The 20,550-nt window shown below is 42.5% G+C and overlaps 1 protein-coding gene across 1 annotated transcript in view; it reads left to right on the forward strand.

Moving 5' to 3' along the window:
- LOC131237595 (LEAF RUST 10 DISEASE-RESISTANCE LOCUS RECEPTOR-LIKE PROTEIN KINASE-like 2.1) overlaps positions 1 to 18,650 on the forward strand; it is a 50,902-nt gene extending 32,252 nt beyond the window's left edge. The window contains exons 2-3 of the mRNA XM_058235454.1: positions 16,306 to 16,350; positions 17,419 to 18,650. Of these exons, the coding sequence (XP_058091437.1) occupies positions 16,306 to 16,350; positions 17,419 to 18,521 (1,148 nt within the window). The 3' untranslated portion in view covers positions 18,522 to 18,650. The remainder of the gene's footprint in view (positions 1 to 16,305; positions 16,351 to 17,418) is intronic.
- Positions 18,651 to 20,550: the final 1,900 nt, after the last annotated feature.

The raw sequence follows: 20,550 nt of genomic DNA on the forward strand, positions 1-20,550 counted from the left end.
ATCAATTTACGAATTTCTAGAATTTATTTCTATTTTCCTTATTTTTCCTCATGGATTCGAGAACTCTCTCTAAGGAGTCCAGAGAAGCTCTATGGATTCGAAATAGTTATCCCCTTGAGGAAGACGGTGATCGACCTCATCACGTTCATCCCTGCGTCAATCTACCTCATTTTTTAGCCATGCCCTAAAATGATTTGAAAAATGAATGAACAGTGTAGATATAACACATATATCATGGTGGGGCCCCATGGGATTTCCATACATAGCATGGTACCTAATGTGAGACTTTTTTTTTGAACAGGGTGCATTTCCAAGGAAATATAAAAGAAATTATTATTTATTTACTATTGACTACTAAAGCTGGACAGAATCCGACCCGATCCGGCGAATTCGACCTAATCTGGTGGATCTGACCCGATCCGAACCGAATCGAAGGCTTGGATCGGTGTGGATCGAGTAGGACCACTCGGATCTGATCGTACATTGGATTGAGTTTGGATCGTGGTCAATCCGAACCGATCCAATCTGAAATTCAATCCGAATGGATCTGATCCGACCCAATCCGGTTAGGTCCTATATATAAGTTTTTTACATTTTTTTTTAAAACTTTTTGCTACCCAGCTCTCTTCCCGTCCCGAACCGAACGAACCCTAGCCCCTTGTTCTCTACCCGATGGAGGCGCCGCACCCAACCAATCTCTCCTCCTTTCTATCCTGATTTCCTTCTCCTTATTTCTCTCCCAGTTTCCCACATCTCCTTCTTTCTCTCCTCCTTTCTCTCCCTCTCTCTCCCTAGACTTAATTCGATCCGACTCGATTCGGTTTCCCAGACTAAGTCGGACTCGGTTCAAGTCAAGCCAGCAAATTTTCAGATCGGATCGAGTCAGCCCTGTTGGACTCGGTCCCGGATCGGATCAAATGCTCATCCGTATGTCTAACGTCTAAGTTGGGAAGGTAAGTTTTGGACTCTCCAAAAAAGAAGCTGGGTAAAAAGTTGCGTCTACATTGGTCAATTTCTCTGTTGCGTGCTAACGTGTATGGTAGAGCTGTACATGAGCAGCAAAAGCTCGGTAACTCGCTCGACTCGGCTCGAAAAAGCTCGACTTGACTTGGAACTCACTCGACTTGAGTCGAGTTCGAGCTGATTATTGGAGCTCGAAATGAGTTCGAGCTTGCCCCTGCTCGACTTGACTCGACTCGAATATTGCTCGACTTGACTCGACTTGAATACTGCTCGAACTCAGCTCGACTCGGTACATGGTATATATACCTTTTAAAAATTAAAACCCTAGCTCCCATTCCCAACCCAGGCGCTCGTTCCCCTTAAAAAAAAAAAAAAAAAAACCATTCTAGAAGAAGAGAAGACAAAAGAAGCAGAGAAATCAAAGAAAAGTAAATCAAACACAATCTTCTCCTGTTGCAATCCTTCTCGAACGTTAGAATACCACCTCTCTCTTTCCTAAATATAATGCATTTCTTTAGTATTTCTAGCACCCAAATTCCATAGCCTATCTCCCACCGAAGAAGATGATCTTCCAAATAGAAGTCGACGACAAAGAAGAATCACTCTCCTTCTGCGATCTCCTGATCACTAAAGACGTAAACGGAGGTGGAATCATCGCTAGAGAAGAAAATGTGAGACCCTCAAATCAAGATTTCTTCAATAAACTTGGCTACGAGATGTGCGCTGCCGAAGACATCTTCCTACGGTGGAAGCTGGAAGCTACTGCCGAACATGAAGAATGAATGCTAGAACTGTTGTAATTTTATAAAGAAGAGCTTTTGCTGCTCAAACTCGGCTGGAACTCGGCCCAGTCGAGCACGAGCTGCTGCTATGAGCTCGAAGCCTGAGCTGAGCTGAGCTGAGTTTGAGCTGCGCAAAGCTCGGCTCGGCTCGTGTACACCTCTAGGTGCGCCTGCATCACGAACGCTCGTAGTCCGCGAGACCCTTAGTTAAAGAGTTACCGTTCCCTCTGTCGCGACTCGGTAACGCCATTATGTATCGCTCCACTGGGTCCACATGCTGAGATGCTATAATCATTTCAACCGTCCATCATATCCGTACTATCATAAAAATATATTACCCCATAATCACTCTTCACGGACAGCCGAAACCATCTATTCATGATTTCAAATATGGGCTACTGAAAATCTCCTTTTCCATGCTCTAAATTCATCTCCACAGTTATGATCAGAACCATGCAAAATTCTAAAATATCAATAATAGCATATAATCCATGGCATGAACGGTTCAGATCATTGAAATATCTCTTTATGTGGGCCCCAATATGGCGACAAATACTTGACAACCAATGCCGCGACAGATGCAAGAACACTGATATAAAAATATCGAGTCGAGATCCTCTGTTATTGGTCAACAGGGATTTCCTGTTATCCTAATGGTTTGGCGTCCGAAGCTTTTTATTTATTTATTTTATTTTTTCAGTGAGTGGTGACGTGGACCAATGAGGACTAGGGTATCAGGAATTCTCTGTTGACCAGGTAACAGAGGATCCGGACTCAAAAATATCTATCCAGTACTGAAATTCCCACAAGGACCCGTATCCGAGAGAGAGAGAGAGAGAGAGAGAGAGAGAGATATGGGTCCGTTTTGCAAGGGCTATGATGCTGGGGTTTGGGTTATGACGGTGGCAATGGTAGTAATGGTGGGGGGAAAGGGCGTTTGGGCTCAAGAAACGCCTGCGTGCGCAGCGAAGCTGGTACCGTGCAGCAACTACCTAAACGTTAGCAAGCCACCCGAGTCGTGCTGCCGTCCGTTTCGGGAGGCGGTACAAAACGAGCTACCATGCCTCTGCAACCTTTACTCCAGCCCCGACCTCTTCAAATCTTTCGGCATCAACTTCACCCAAGCTCTCGAGCTTCCCAAGCACTGCGGCATCAACTCCACCATCGATATCTGCAACACCAAAGGAGCTACAGGTTTCATTTCTCTCGTCTTTTTCCTTTCAAAATCTCGCGATAAATTAAGAGTCCCTCTTTATGTGGTATGATATCAGGCCCGTTGATAGGTGGCCCATATGTGATTAGTAAATCTCGGACAGTTGATGAAAATGATAGCCATCCGTATTCAGCATATACGTGTGGCCCACCTGATGTGTGAACCGCGTTATTTCGCGATAGCCTTCACCTGACGAATGGCAGGGATGCGCCACATTTTTTCCGGCAAAAGACGAAAATACCCCTATTTATTCGTTGCTCAGTAGTAGGTGATTTTGATCCTGGGTATTGCTGGCACGGTTTCCTTCAGTCACCGTTCGGTCGATTCGATCGGGTCGAGGTAACACCGAGTTCAGTCCGGCTGTCACTCGTGGGGCCCACTTTGATGCATATGTTGTATATCCACGCCGTCCATCCGTTTTAACATATCATTTTAGGTCATGAGCCCAAAAACGAGACAGATCCAAGTCTCAGGTGAACCACACCACAGGAAAAATGGTGATTGAACGCCCACCATTAAATTTTTTAGGGCCGACCGCAATGTTTTCTTGCCATCCAATTGATAAGATCACATGGACATGGATATATATGGGAAAAAACAAATATCAGTTTGATCAGTTTTGTCCTGGCCAATCACCACTGTTTCCTATGGTGTGGTCCACTTGATATTTGGATTTTCTTCATTTTTTAGTCCCATGCCCCAAAATGATCTGAAAAAATCGATGAACGGCGTGGATATACATAACGTACATCAACATGGGCCTACGGTAACGGCTGACCGAATTCAGTGTTACACCGACTTGACCGACTTCAATGCGAATCATGGTGTCTGAAAAGTTAATATCATATGATCCACCGTCCAAATGCTAGCGGCGAAATAGGACTGATTTCGGTTCGTGCTGCATTCACACGCGCCCCATTCTTGGGCCGTACTACCATGCATGTATGCAACGTGTCCGTTGTATGAGTGATTCAACTGTTGGAATAGTTGGTTGAATTAAATAGACTATGAAAACCGAGAACCAGAAAAGGAAAATAAAATTTTGAGAAAGAAGAAATTATTGAATTGAGTTGAGGCGTGACTGAGTTACTCGGCTTGAAATTGAATTTGCTCCCTTGGACAGCGTCCCAAGTACAATAGGTTTTCAGAGCAATCGACCTCCAGAATACAACGACTATGACCCGGTCCTAGCGGTGCACTCACTGTACACGGGCTCGAACTACTTGCAGTTTAATTCGAAAGTGCTGAGTTGACCCGGTCTCAGCGGTGCACTCACTGTACACGGGCTCGAACCACTTGCAGTTTTATTCAAAAGTGCTGAGTTAACTCAGCAATGAACTCAGTAAAAAAATGCTTAAAACCGAATATTAGAGAGCGTTTTATAAGAGAAGAATTTTTCGTATATTTGAAACTGGAATCGGTGGTCTTTATATAGATTCCGAAGTGGTGCATAAGCACCCTTTACAAAAGGTTAAGTCCGTTGGGTTTAAACAGCTGGAAGGGATGCATCTCTCTTGTTTAAAAGAAAAAAGCGCAAGTCTTGTGAGTACCCATACACACAACCACACGAGTACACTCACACTACACCCACCCCCCCAGGACCAAATTCATATGCCTCCTGAAAGGGGCTCAAGTCCTAGGCAAAAAGACTATCTTATAAACAAGATAGTTTACTTTGTCAAATTCAATGTGTGACAAAACCCACAACTCAAAAGTACCAAAACTTTTCAAATGTGGAAGGAAATCACCGAAATTTTGAAAATTCGAAAATTCAAATTTTAATATTATTTTAAGACAAAATATAATATTAACAATATTTTAAAAGCGGATGTGAACTATCACCATACCAAAACACGGAAACAGATTGCCTACATAGTAAATTCTGTGGGCGCATTGATGTATATGTTACATCCGTTTTTACTGATCATTCAAGTACATTATCTCAACATTGAATCGTATCCAAAGCTAAGTGGACCACACCACTCGAAACATTGGGAAGAATAATGTCCACCGTTGAAATCTTACTAGGGCCCACAGTTATGTTTATTTGTCATCCAACGTGTTTGTAAGGTTACACGGACATGGATGAAGGGAAAGCACGAATATCATCTTGTTCCAAAACTTCCGTGGCCCTTAAGAAGTTTTCAATTGTATGCATTTAATTCACACTATTCCCTTTGGTGTGGTTCACTTGAGCGTTTTATATACTTAGGTTTTGGACTCATGATCTAAAATGAGATGGTAAAACAGATGGACGGCCTGGATAGACACATACATTACAGTGGCCCCACAGAGTTTACTTCGTACGCAATCCGCTTCCCCAAAACACCTCCCTTGTTCTAGTTTGTTTTTGTTTTTTTGTTTTAGTCACCCCTTCCCGGCTTCTTCTAACCTTGTGCGTCTTTGCTTCTCGCAGCCCCACCCGCCGCTGGTACCGCTACTCCAGGTACGAACCCCTTTTTCTCTAGCACAAAAGTGACCTTTGTTGAACTTATACGTTTTGGGACAGTCCATATGCATCCACGTCTACCTCCATCCAAACCGTTTAGCCGCAGGGCACAGATGTTTAGGCCACCTATCCTAAATCAGATTTAGGTGCTATCCGATAAAGTGAAAAATAAGCTCTGAAAATTAAGTAAATTGTTAAAAACTTAAACTACCTGATTGTAATTTTGAATAATTTAGTGGTAGTTTAGTAAAAACTAAAAAGAAATTTAATGCACCACCACTTTCAGCATTTGGCCTTCATCATTAAGTGAAAAGGATAGAAACGGAAATAAAAAGACCCGTATTTTCAATGAAAATTAATTCAAACGATCTAAACCGTTGAAAGCCACTGAAAATATTAAATTTCGGTGATAAGTACTGAAGATGAGCTTGGCCGATCCTATCCAATTAACAAGTGGCAATATTTGTACTTGCATTTTAGAGCTTTGCTAAGCCCACACGTGTGCGCCGCCGCACACATGTGCCAGCAGGCACATCGGCGAGACCTAATCCATCCGTCAACCTCATACATGTTTTCTCAAAAATAAAATTGGTCTCTACATGTCAGTGTCGATACTGGGAACGGGTAGATGGGTTAGAAGACTTCAGCCAAGTTTTTCCTAGCCGTACATTTGTGGCCCGCTTGATAAATGGATTAACCTGATTCTTGGGCTGGCGTATCAATACGTGGTTTTGTTCTGATAGATGGATTTGATCACGGACCTATGGTGTCATGCCAGCATGTGTGATGCATGTACATGAGCTTTATTACACATGCATGGTGTAGATTGCATCCCGCGTATGTCTAGATGAACCCGGTCCAGGCAGGGGTTCTGTGGGGCTGACTGTGATGTGTGTTTTATCCACGCAATTGTCAGATCATTTTAGGGTATAGCCCAAAAAGGAGACAGATCAAGGCTCAAGTGGACCACACGGACCACACCAACCGTTTGGTCCACTTGAGCCTTGAATCTGCATTATTTATTGGGTTCATGTGATAAAATGATCTTTTAAAATGGATGAAGGCATGATAAAACACATACATAACGGTGGGCCCCTAGAGCCCTTGCCTCTACACATGTAGGATGCGATATACGTCCCTTAGCAAGCTCGACATTTTTAACCGTTCATTCGACGGCTCCTATTGAGCAGCTGGATTGAGATATATGAGCGTATAGATATTCGTACTATCTAAGTGGAGAATTGGTGGTGCGATTCAGGGGACGAGATATGGAAGAGGCAATTAGGGAAAGAGTCCAGATCATCTATTATTAGGTTAACAGAGAATTCCTGATACCCTAATTCTCATTGGTCCACGTCACCACTTACTAAAAAAAAAAAAAAAAACAGCTTCCGACGCCAAACCATTAGGGTAACAGGAATTCTCTGTTGACCTGATAACAGAGGATCCCAACTCTTAGGGAAAGAGTCCGGATCCTCTGTTATCAGGTCAACAAAGAATTCTTGATACCCTAGTTCTCATTGGTCCACGCCACCACTTACTAAAAAATAAAAATAAATAAAAAACAGCTTCGGACGCCAAACTATTAGGGTAACAGGAATTTCCTGTTGACCTGATAACAGAGGATCCTGACTTTTGAGTCCGGATCCTCTGTTATCAGGTCAACAGAGAATTCCTGATACCCTAATTCTCATTGGTCCACGTCACCACTTACTAAAACAAATAAAAATAATAAAAAACAGCTTTGGACGCCAAACCATTAGGGTAACAGGAATTCTCTGTTGACCTGATAATAGAGGATCCCGACTCTTAGGGAAAGAGTCCGCCTCTGTTATCAGGTCAACAGAGAATTCCTGTTACCCTAATTCTCATGGGTTGAGTAGCAGGGTCAAGTGCCTGTCAGGTGTGAACAGACAGTTGACAAAAATCGTCAGAGACACGTGCTGGCCCTGCAAGTGGCGAGGTCACTACATTGCAACCAGTTAGTACTGGAAAAACTCTGTGGGGCCACCGTGATGTATGAGAGAAGCGGATTAGTACTGGAAAAGCTCTGTGGGCCCACCCTGGTGGATAAGGGAAGCGGATTGCCCCTGTGACCCGTCAAAGAGATATTCCTGCGTAAGGGCTATATCGGGCCCACCATTAAAAACTTACAATCAAGCGTGTTTTCCATTAGTCTAGGGTTAGATGGCAAATAAACATTACAGTGGACTCTAGAAAGTTTTCAATGGTGTGTGTCAATCACCACTGTTTTCCTGTGGTGTGGTCCATTTGAGATTTGGATTTGCCTAATTTTTGCCTTTTGCCTAAAAATGAGCTGGAAAAATGGATGGAGGGTGTGACTAAAACATATGCACCCTGGTGGGGCCAGGGAGCATAGGCTCTGTGAGGTTCACTATGATTTCTGTATTTTATCCACTCTTTTCATGGATTTTATCATATCATTTTCGGGCTTGAGCCCAAAAATGAAGCATATCCAAAGATTGAATGGACCACACCAAGGAAACAATGTGAATTGAATGACTATCGTTGAAAATTTCTTAGGGGCCACAAAAGTTCCGTATGATCTTATGAACAGGTTGGATGACAAATAAACATCAGCATAGGGCCTTGCAAGGTTTCAATGGTGGAAATCATTATTCCAACTGTTTCAGTTCGTATGATCCACTTGAGCTTTGGATGGAGTTGTCCACAAGTTGGACATCTTGGCCCAATTCGGCTCGGCCAGCAGGCTACCCAGCTTGAACTTGGCTTCGCTGGGTCCTTGAACTTGACTGGGTAGCTTGGCTCGGCTTGATGCGGGCTACCTTGAGCAAAGTTTGGGCCAAGCTTGAGTTCCATTTTTTGAGCTGAGTTCGAGTTTAGGTTTTAAGGTTTTTAATATATAATATATAATATAATTTATTTAAATATATAAATATGACCAAAATATTTATATTAAGTGAACCCGATGCGAGTCGAATTGCGTCCAAGTTCCAAGCCGAGTCAAGTTGAGCTTGGTCTAGCTTAGACTTGGCTCGAAATTTCCTCGAGTGAGAAAAATATACCCGACTTGGCTTGAACTCAATTTCGAGTCGAGTCAAGCTTTTCCTATTTGAGTTGAGCGAGCTAACCGAGTTAACCCAGTTCATTTACAACTCTAGCTTTGGACATGCTTCTATTTTGGGCTCAATACCTTAAATGAGTTGGAAGAACGGATGGAAAACGGTGTGGGTAAACCACATGTATTCACGATGGGCTCCATTGAGTTTACTCAATATGATAAGGGTTTTCGTGCATTGTGATTGGTCTATGTTATCATTGATGTTGTCAGCACTGCTTCATTAAATGTAGTATGGATGATATGGCACAATCAATTTAGTAATTGCAACAAATCAGGAATTCCTATGTGGCAGGAATATAACACTTGTTGCAATCTAATTAGGCCACATCATCACACACTGCATTTAATGCAGTAGTGCTCACAATGATGACATGGACCAATCATGATGCTGGAAAGCATAATTCACCAAGTCTCAAGCAAAGGACCTGATTTGATGTCCAGTGGTAGCGTGATGTGGTGGGACCACTGCGATTAGGAAGTGACGCCGGGGACATTGGTTCTTTGGAAAAGCTCCGTAGCCCACCATGATGGCTACCATGATGTATGTGTTTATCCCGTTTATCGATTTTGCGAGCTCATCGAAGGGCATCAGCCCCCGATTAAAAAAAAAAAAGCAGATCCCGTCCAAGGTAAATGCCACTTGAAATAGCAGTGATTGAATGCTCACCATTAAAAACTTTCTGTAAGGTTTATTTACCATACAATCTAAACCGTTGATTAGGTCACACATACCTAAACGAACGGAAAACGTAAATTCCACCCTGTTCTAAAATTTTTGTGTCCCTAAGAAATTTTTTACAGTGAGCGTTCAATTATCACTGTTTCTTTTGTTGTGGTCCACCGAAGATTGGGACCTGCTTAATTTTTAGGCTCGTTCCCTAGAATGAGCTACCAAAATGGATGGATGGCGTGGATAAAATACATACATCATCATGGTGCCCCATACAGCACCTTCCATTGGCAACGTCGGTACGGGCAGGGTGAGTAACTGAGTATGCAATCTGCGTCCTTGTTGGTTTTGGGCCGGGAATGCGTCCATTCGTTATCTTTAGCGTGCCAATACAAATGAGTGGTGATTGATCGCCCACATTGGAAAATTTCCCCATGGCCTATGGTGATGTTTGTTTGCCATCCAACCTGTTGATAGGTCACGCAGATCTGTATGAAGGTATAGGTCACACAGATCTGGATAAAGAGAACACAAATATCAGCTTGATCGAAAACTTTTTCAATGGTGGGAATTTTATCACCACTGTTTACTTTTTTCTGTGGTGTGGTTCACCTGATATTTGGTTGGCTTCATTTTCTTTTTTTGGCACATGCCCTAAAATAAGCTGGTAAAACGGATGAACGGCGTGGATGTACCATACGTTCATCAAGGTGGGCCACACGGTCACGGCAGGCCTCGCCTAGTCGGCCTTATAGCATTTCGATGCGGTGAATGGTAGGTCCTGTGGAACGCTGCCAGGTGGCAAGCCATTTAATTAGGTTGACGGGACATTGCATCATATGTCTCCGAGTGGAGTCCCGATCCTCTGTTTGCCAAAACCACGACTTTCCTGCCTTTTTCCTCCTTCCATTCCGGTCAGCTATGCATTATTCGATGCATTACACAATCACACGGTCGATTAGGCCGCCGCAACCATAATTTTGCTGCGAGTTCGGTTCCTTTGTTTGCATCAAAGCAGGAAAACTGTGATTGTTGCGATTTAATTTAACTGTATTATTATACACTACATTTAATACTGCAGTGTTGTCTGCCATAGACCGGTGAAGATATAAGAAAGCAGAGAAAAGTCACGCTTGAGGTAAACGCAAACAGAAGATTCCTATTCCTGTGAGGATATTTAATTGTCTGACATCTGGCAGCTCATTTAAGTGGGGCACATGCATTTTCCTATCGGAGTTGCATGACGCTGATTTATTTTATACTCCGTCTGCGTTTGTCGCTTGATACACGGGCACTTAGTACTGGTAACCCAAATTAAACTGGCTAAATTTTGAATGGCCTGTCGTTAAGTTAGGGGGTAAAACTCGGCTGGACAATCATAACGCAGTTTTTTTTTTTTTTCCAAATGAAACCATTGGATGCTGAGACGTTCTCAAGTCCAACCGTTGGACGGGAACGGATTGGCTACTCGCCTGCCACCGGCCTGGCTCGTGGTCGGTGCTCCATGGGCCCCAACATAATGTATGCGTTTCATCCACGCTCTCCATCTATTTTTATATATCATTTTATGGTATGCGACCAAAAATTAGATATGTCCCCATCTGAAGTGGACCACATTACAGGAAACAGTGTTGAAAGAACATCAACCATTAAAAACTTTCTGGGGCCATAAAAGTTTTGGATCAAATTGATCTTTGATTTTTCCTTTCATCTAGGTCTGCATGACCTGATCAACAGATTGGATGTCAAATAAACAATACAGTGGGCCTTAGGAGGATTTTAATGGTGGATATTCAATCACTATTGTTTTCCTGTGGTGTGGTCCACCTGAGATTTATATCCCTCTCATTTTTGGGATGTAGCACTAAAATAATCTGTAAAAATGGATGAACGGCATGGATGAAACACATACATCATGGTGGGGCTCACAGAGCACAGACCACCAACCACCGGGCTGGTGGCAGGGGGAGTAGCCAATCCGTTTCCCTGTTGGACCGGAACGTACGGTCTATTCACCGGATAATATCTGACTGATAAGTGCATGTGACATGCAACCCTATCCACTCATGGGTGGAGCCCACCAAAGAAAACAATATCTATCCGCTGATAAAACGACAAAGTTCAAGTATGGTATGGACGTGGCTTATTTTTGCACAATAACATCAGAGATGGGCCAACATGTTGGCGGCTTGGATGTTTCACATGCCTGAAAGGTACTTGGAAGTTATCCCACAATATAATATTTTGAGAACCGGATGAGGTTTTTTTTTTTTTCGTTCATAATACATTAAACTGGGTGCCCATAATTTGGACTGTTGAGTTGGAATTATTTGTATGCCACGTGAGCAATTTCTGAGTATTTTTTCTAGTTGCGTGCGTATCATTCGTTATACTCTTTCAGAGTATCAAAGTATTTCTCTCATTTGATACATTGGATGGCAATGAATTGTGTGGTATATATTGATACCATATTGTCCATCTGAAATCCAAACTGTCCATTTGATGATAACCGTTACATATAAAAAAATAAAAATAAAAGTCAAGACTGGCCATTCCAATGTAAATGGAAGCAATGAACAAAATTGTGTAAATCTCCAAGTTCACACCCTCTTTCAGACGCATGCACTGGCCGGCTTTGACATGCCGCGCGCATGCCTGAAAGCAGGAGAGTTATTTGATACTCTGGCAGTGCGCCAAGCATCACATGGCATACATTAACTCGATTTCAACCGACTAACTTGTGGAAACTGCTGTCGCTTAGTTCGAGTCCGAAAATCAGATTGGTTTATGTGCCAGATTTGTTATATATATATATATATATATATATATATGGTACTATCAGGTAGACCTCATGGGAACTTTCCATGAGGTCGAGCTGTCAGAGCCTCTCCATGATGTGTATCGCGCATCAACACCGTGCATTTGATGGGTCCCCTTTAGGGTATGTGATATACCAAAAATCAACCGTATGCAGAACTCAGTTGAGCCATGCTATCTAAAACCATGTGAAGACATGTCTAAAACATATAAAAGCACTTGGTGGGGCCCACCTAAGTTTTGGATGCAGCTGAAACTTGGTCCGATCCCTCATCTAAGTGGGACACACAATGGATGGGCTGAATTTGTGAACCACATCTCAGTGGGCCTAATAAATGATTATGAATGTTTTAATGGGAGGGTGACCCCTCTCAACTGTTTTAGATGGTGTGGCCCACCCAAGTCATAGATTGACTTGATTTTTATGCACTTGGCCCACCATGGAATGGTGCATCTGACTGATGGGGAAGATGCTTGGCACACATCACAGTGGGGCCCACACAGCTCGACAGTGAGGTCGACCTCATGGCACTTCTTATGAGGTCGAGCTGTGTGGGCCCTACCGTGATGTGTGTTGAACATCAACGCGGTGCATTTGATGGGTCCCAATTAGGTTATGTAATATACCAAAAATTAGCCGTATACGGAACTTAGGTGAGCCATACCAACTAAACCCATGTGAAGACATGCCTAAAACTTATAAGAAGCACTTGGTGGGGCCCACCTGAGTTTTGGATGCTGCTGAAACTTTGTTGTACGTCCAACTAGGTGGAAATTTGGAGAGTAATAAATGTTCCGGAGGAGTTATTTAATGTAAATATTGTTGAAGTGGATGGCAGCTTGGGTGTGCCCTAACATCATTTTAACGTGAAATCCATCCAAATCATCAGGCATCACGCCCCTTTGGAAAAGTGTATGGCAGCTTGTGGGGGTGGGCCCTACCGTTTTGATAACGTGAAATCCATCAGGACCATAAGTGCGTCACCCTATGTTAGGCCCTAAAAATCAGCAGCATCTATGGTTCGGATGGACCACGGATGCTGCTGTGTGTAGAATTTAAGCATTAGCCTATGTTTTGGTGTGGTAGCTAATGGTTGGTGTGGATATCACGTACTCATTATATCAAGTCCCTTAAAAAAGGAAGGGTGAATGTCTCTCTCCCAATTGTTTCCCCGTGGCATGGCCCACCTAAATCACTTGTTGTGTGTAGATTTTTTTGGCTATAGGCATAGTATGACATTACACATTTAATGGTTGGAATGAATTTCACATATACGTTACCGTGGACCACGTAAAAAGTTCTCCGCGTCACGAAAAGAGGAGATTTGAAATCCAGTGGATTGGACCTCAACCTATGGTGCACCTATATCATAACTTCCAAAGTGTTAAGTGTACGTAGTATCCAACCCTTCCAATAGGTTGGCCCCACCACAAGGATCACCTGGTACAAAGGTAAGTAATATCTAAAGATCATGTGGTTTACACCATCTCTTCTTGGAGCAATGTTTCTAGTTAGGAGAGCATGCAAGTGGTTCGCACATAACTAGTTGAACCACTTGATGTTGGATAGTAATGGCCATTGCACCAGGCAATCCATATGGTGGGGCCAACCTGTTGGAAGGTTGGAAGGTCTGGATGTCATGTGCACTTAATACTTATGAAGTTATAATATGAATGAATGGTAGCATGTGGTCCAACACTGCTATGTGCATGTGAATCTACGCCGACCATTAAACGTGAATTGCCATGCCAAACCCGGAATAAAAAAATCAGGCTGACCTATGATTCAGGTTGGGCTATACTGGAAAAGAGACGTGCACCCTTGATTTTTATCAGGCCCACCATGATGAGTATGTGAAATCCAATCCAACCATTAGATGTCACACCCAAAGATAGGCCTGAGGGCCGAATATTAGGCCCAAAGGTTATTCAAGTGGTCCCGATAAGGGAAACAGTTTGGAAGGTGAGCTTGGTCCTGTATACTGTTTCCTTCCTATCGTATGGTCCACTCGAACCACGGATCGGGTGGTTTTTCTGGCCCTTGGTCAAACATGTGGTGAACGACTTATGGTCGGGTAGATTTCACATTGACACCACCGTGAGGGGTAGATTTCACATTACCTCGGTGAGTCCCACCCAAGCTCCCTTTTTTCCAAGAGTTACTACTCTTCTGGAAACATTTATTAACATTTATTATTCTCGTTGGAGTTATACATTAGGTTCAACGGACGCGGTTGAGTAGCGGAGTAGTGAGACTCGCTGCTGAAGTGACGTCACTAAGTTCTGTGGACCTACGATGATGTATGTGTTGTATCCACACCATCCATCCATTTGAAGAGATCATTTTAGGGCATGAGACAAAGAACGAGTCAGATCCAAAACTGGATTGGACACCACCACGGAAAACTGTGGGAAGAGTGACGCCTACCGTTGAAGCTTTCCTAAGGTCCACTATGATGTTCATCTGAGATCCAACGTGTTCATAAGTTAACACAGACATGAAAGAAGCTAAAACATAAATTTCAGCTTGATCGAAAACTTTTGTGGCCCCTAGGAATTTTTAATGGTGGGCGTCACTCTCTCCACTGTTTTCTGTGGTGCGGTCCACTCGAGCTTTGGATCTTACTCATTCTTTGGCTCATGCCTTAAAATGATCTCTATAAATGGATGGACGGTGTGGATACAATATATACATCATGGTGGGTCCCACAGAACTTGGTGACGTCACTTCAGTCTACTCAACCTGTCAGTAGCTAATCCGCGTCCACGTTCAACCAGCCTAAGAATAGAAAATTAATTAATGTACCAAAAAATGTGAGGGGACCATCTTGGGAATCGGATTGCGTCCTAAACCCGCTCGTCTCTAGACAGGAGTGGGGCCCACCCCGATGAATCTGTTTATCCACGCCGTCCATCTCTTTTCTCACATCATTAGAGATAATTTTAAAGTATGAGCCCAAAAACAAAATGGGGTAGATCCCATGCTCAAAGTGGACCACACCATAGAAGACATTTAATGCAACGCAAGATGACTTGCATTTAATGGACGAGGATTGCATCCTGCCCCTACTCGTCTCTACCCACCAATGGTCGGATTTGTGTGGGAGCCACCGTAACATAGCCAGACTTGTCTATACAACATATAACCGTCTTTTTCGGTTATTAGAATCACCTCTTTGAAAACTTAACAGTATTCATTCGAGTTTTTCGCCATGATTCACAAGATGGTTGGGGTGGATTTCTTGTAAACACAATAGTGGGCTCCACCCAAATGGGCAAACCCTTTTCCTTCTCTCGAGTCATAACCTAGTTGAACCTCAGGTATAGTCTAACCGGTTGGACATAAGAGTTTTATAGAGAGAGACGCTCCCACGCAACTAGTTGTACGTCCAACTGGTTCGGGTCAGGTTCTTGAAAAATCAGATCAAGTCAAGTTGGACCCAATCCGGTCCGACTCGGCTTGATGCCCACCTCCATTGACTACATGCAATTGCTTGCTACTTATTGCTCATTTACAATTCACTCCATCGGAACACTGAGCTACTTCTCCTTCATATTTTTTCATACCCAACTAATCCTTTTGGTAATTAAAATTTTCTATTAAAAAATAAAAATAAAAATTCTGCCTGCTGTTGTCAGTGTTTAGCAGCTACTGATTGAAGGAGCTGAAGATAGGCTTGCTTCTCTTTCTCCACGACACAGTTTGTATGTTTAGATCTGGAGCAAATGGGCCGTTTGGGTTTGCAACCGATGGTTCGATCGAAAGGATGGATTATTGGAGCATTCACGTACAAGCTCCACATAGTGAACTTGGTCATGTGCCTGTGTGTCACACGTGTGAAACAGCTGATCAGAATCAATATATGTCCCCACCGTGTACATGCTCTGCCCAAAAACTGGGCCTGTCCTTTCTCAGATGGTTGCAGAAACAAACATATCACTAAATGGATTTCCCTTTTAGCCATCCTTGGGTTTGTGCAATGCGACCCACAAAAAGGGTTGGACCAGCCTGATTTTTGGGACATTGTCATCAACAAAAAGGGGACAACCTGCTGGATGGATCATACATATCCCACATGTGCCATGCTGACACATGTTGAGGGACTGAACTACAATAAGTAAATGTCCTTTGGATAATCTCTTGTGCAGATTGGCAGTCTTCTAATGGTTAGACTAGTTTCGATTGATTCATTTTTCTTTTACTTGCAAGAAAACAGATATTGCAGTGTAAGAAAATGGGTGTTGGTGCTCTTATTACATAAAATGATTTTATGTTTTGTTGATCTTCTTTATAATATGATTCTACAGGTGGAAATGGGAACAAGGACAGCAAGAAGAGGATCATTGCCATAGGTATCATACTCTTAATGTCCTGCCTTCTCTTTTTCCACTTGTCTTTTTTCCCCCCTTTGGAAGGCTATTTCATTTTAATCCTTCATCTCTCGCATTTGAGAGAACATAAAACCAACTCAGTACCTGTTGCAGCCCAAGTTCCCCCAAACAAGAAGTTTCCAAAGATCCTGGTACCCATACCACCCACAAAATGAAGTAAACATGCTTGTAATTCAAGACGAAAGAATCAACCATTACTTGCAATCCAACTTCTACAATTTCTTTCTCAATTTTGCGATGTCCACCTCTCCTTTCCTACCCGTTCAACTTAAAACTCCTATCCAAACATTTGTTGACTGTGAGCACGATAATCAGTTCAATTATTCAAATTTATGTTTGTATAATCATACACACTGAAGACCACAACCTCTATCATGGAAGAGAGGATATACTACCTCTTCATCAGCATGACTGTTTTATTGCTCGGTTTCCATTGTTTCAATGGTTGTTTGACCTGTACCCAAATGAGCCCACGGACCTCTTTGGACGCTTGGCTTTTGGTTTTGGCCTTCAATGAACTTTCATCCAACAAGAAATCAATGTTACATGAAAAAAGGAGGCCTTTAACGAGGCAATCATTCCAAACGAAACTTCACTTGTTTTATTGGAAACGTACATAATGTGTTTAATTTGGTTTGCCAAAAATGAGTTTTTCTTCCCTATCTTCCTAAGTAAACGGAGTTTTAGACATTTGATTAATTATACAATTTTTTTTTTCTAAAAAATACAAGGTTTAACGCAGATTTTGCTAACTAGGATCACGGTTCCATCAATTGTACCTACTTGTTTGCAAGACAGGGTGGTCCATTTGGTGGGCACATTGAGACTGCCTTTCGGCCTGAAAATTCAACTATTCAAATCTAACATGTGTTGGGGGTCGCACGGAAGTAAATCCGAATTCAAACCAACAAGATAAAATTAAACAAAAGCAAAATGTATAGAGAACATGCAAGTTTTACATGGAAAAATCCTCACGGGAAAAAATTCCATCATGTAGCTCTTTTTGTCTGATTTCTTCTCCTCTTTTAGGTATATCCACAGGAGCAGGCTGTTTCCTTCTAGCAGGTTTTCTTTTCTTGCTCATTCGAACCAACTCTTCTGGTTGGTCAAGAAGAAATTGGAAGAAGAAAACCAACAATGCAGGTGATGGTCGTGATGTTGAAGAGTTCTTAGAAATCTATGGATCCTTGGCTCTGAGAAGATACGCCTATTCAGATCTCAAGAAGATTACCAACTCTTTCAAAGATAGTTTAGGCCAAGGAGGGTATGGTGGTGTGTTCAAAGGGATGCTACAGGATGGCCGTCTTGTGGCCGTGAAGGTCCTGAATGAATCCAAGGGTAACGGAGAAGATTTCATTAACGAGGTCTCCAGCATTGGTAGGACTTACCATGTGAATATCGTCTCTCTCCTGGGTTTCTGTTCAGAGGGGTCTAAAAGAGCACTCATCTATGAGTTCATGCCGAATGGATCTCTAGAAAAATACATCTACACTGATAAACCAGGACAATCACATCCCTTGGGGTGGGAAAAACTCTACCAAATTGCAATAGGTGTAGCTCGAGGACTAGAGTACTTGCACCGTGGTTGCAGCACACGCATTCTACATTTCGACATAAAACCGCATAACATTCTTCTAGATCAGGACTTTTGCCCCAAGATCTCAGATTTTGGACTAGCGAAACTGTGCCCCACACAAAACAGTACTGTATCTATGTTGGGTACCAGGGGGACCGTTGGATATATTGCCCCTGAAGTATATTGTAGAAAAATTGGAGGTGTTTCATACAAGTCAGATGTTTATAGCTATGGTATGATGGTACTGGAAATGGTTGGAGGAAGAAAGAACATTGATCCGCTTGTGGAGAACACCAGCGAGATATATTTTCCTCATTGGATATACAAGCGTCTCACTACGTATAGGCATCTTGATCTACATGGATATCTAGGTTTACATGGAATTGCAACGAAAGTTGAAGAAGAAACAGCAAGGAAGATGATCTTAGTTGGTTTATGGTGCATCCAAACCAACCCGACAGATCGGCCTTCAATGAGTAGGGTGGTGGGGATGCTGGAAGGAAGCCTTGATGACTTGCAAATGCCACCCCAGCCATTTCTATCTTCTTCTTCATGATCATAACAAGTTCTGAGACTTCAATATCATATGAGAATTTCTTTCACAATTGCTTGAAGAAAACAAAACAACATATATTTTAGCCGATGCATCATATTACAAATAAAATTGCATTTGTCATATGCATTAGTCACTAGCATTAGATGTGGTAGATAAATTGATCCATGTGTCAGTCACAGCATCCGGCGACAGTGATGCAGTTTTATCCAGTGATGAAATGTCGAAGGCAGCTGGAGGGTCCACCTTCTCCACCTCATCATCCTCACTCTCTCAACCCCTCCAAAACCTCCTGCATTGAAGGCCTCGTGTCCTTATCATCTTGCATACACCTAAAAGCCAACTCAGCTACCAATATAATCATTCTCCTTATCACATTGTCCGATTCAAACCGTAGATTGGGGTCCGCCAACTTATGCAATCCTCCATTGTGGATCTTTTTAACTGCCATATTAGCCAAATTAATCTCATCTGGCGCCTAGTGACATCTACAGCCTGCTTGGATGATATAAGCCCGATCGAGACCACTCCAAAGCTGTACACATCACTCTTGTTAGCAAGTTGGTAGCACTGATGATAGTCAGGGTCCACATAGCCAGGTGTCCCCTGCGGCACAGTCGAGACATGTGGCTTGCCCATCGGAAACAAACGTGACATGCCAAAGTTGGCAACAAGATAGATCATAATTACGAGCAGTCTAGGATGGGCTAACCCATTGCCCGAACCTGGACCTATCCAAGGTAGTAGTGGAATCAGACTCTAAGGTCGTGGTTGACTTTTTCCTAATTGGACGGTCCCAAATGGCATGGCACAGGAGGTACTGGTCAGTTAGAATTGAAAAGTTGAAGCAGGCAGTTTATTTTTCGCTGTATCAAGAGAGAAAGTAACGACCCAGCAGACAGGTTAGCCCGCCAAGGGAGTGACCTTCAGGATAATTCCCTTGTTTGGCAGACGTTGGAGCTCCCCCTGCTAATTCGGGGTCTAATTTTGTTCGATAGAGTCTGGCTTGGTGCAATCAGGCAGTCCTGGAAGAACATTAGTTGAGAATCCTTCTTAGAAAGTCAGCCTTTTTTAGGCACTTATGATAGGCTCCCTCATGGTCCTTTTAATCTTGAGGTAGCCCGAATGTCTATAGGCATGTACATAATTATGCGAGTAATGAAGTTTTCTATTTTTTTTTAAAAAAAAATTGGCAACTTTTACTCGTAAATCATTGTCGAGGAGAATGTTGTTGGTTTTGACATCTCGGTGTATGATTTCACTACAACAAAAAGGCCTTTGCCAGCTGTCAAAAGTGCCGGCAAAGGCAAAAAAAAAAAAAGAAGCGCCGACAACACCTTTGCCGACGAACGGCAAGCGCCAGCTAAGGGGTGAGTCGGTAAATGTTTTATCGGCGTTAATCACCCTTTACTGACGCTTTTTTTATCAACGTAATTTAGTAGTTTTTTCCAGCGCTCATTCTGCTGGCCACTGGTAATCACTGGAAAAGTGCCGGTAAAAGTCAAAAAAGCGCCAGCAAAAGTCTTTTCAAGCTCTGGTAAAAGTATTTCAAAACACGGTTTTTAGCAACATTTAATAACTGAAAAAGCACCAATAAAAATATATGCAGCGCCGGCAAAAGTCTTCCGAAGTGCTACAAAGATTTAACAGGCCCGGGTTAAAAGTCGTGCAATCCTCAGTGTAGGCCAGTAATTTTTTATATATATTTTTTTAATATTTGAAACCTAAAAAATGTTGCAATACATTTAAAATTGAATATTAAACAAAAAATATATTACTTCAGAATATATATATATATATATATATATATATATATATATATATATATATATATATATATATATATATATATATATATATATATATATATATGGGAAAAGGTACTATGCGCTCGACCTCATGATAAGCTCCCGTGAGATCGAGCTGTGTGGGCCCCACCGTGATGCGTGTCGACCATCAACACCGTGCATTTGATGGGTCCCCTTTAAATTATGGGATATCCCAAAAATCAGCCGTATACGGAACTCAAGTG

Source organism: Magnolia sinica, chromosome 2 (assembly GCF_029962835.1).
Source record: "Magnolia sinica isolate HGM2019 chromosome 2, MsV1, whole genome shotgun sequence".
Lineage (NCBI taxonomy): Eukaryota > Viridiplantae > Streptophyta > Magnoliopsida > Magnoliales > Magnoliaceae > Magnolia > Magnolia sinica.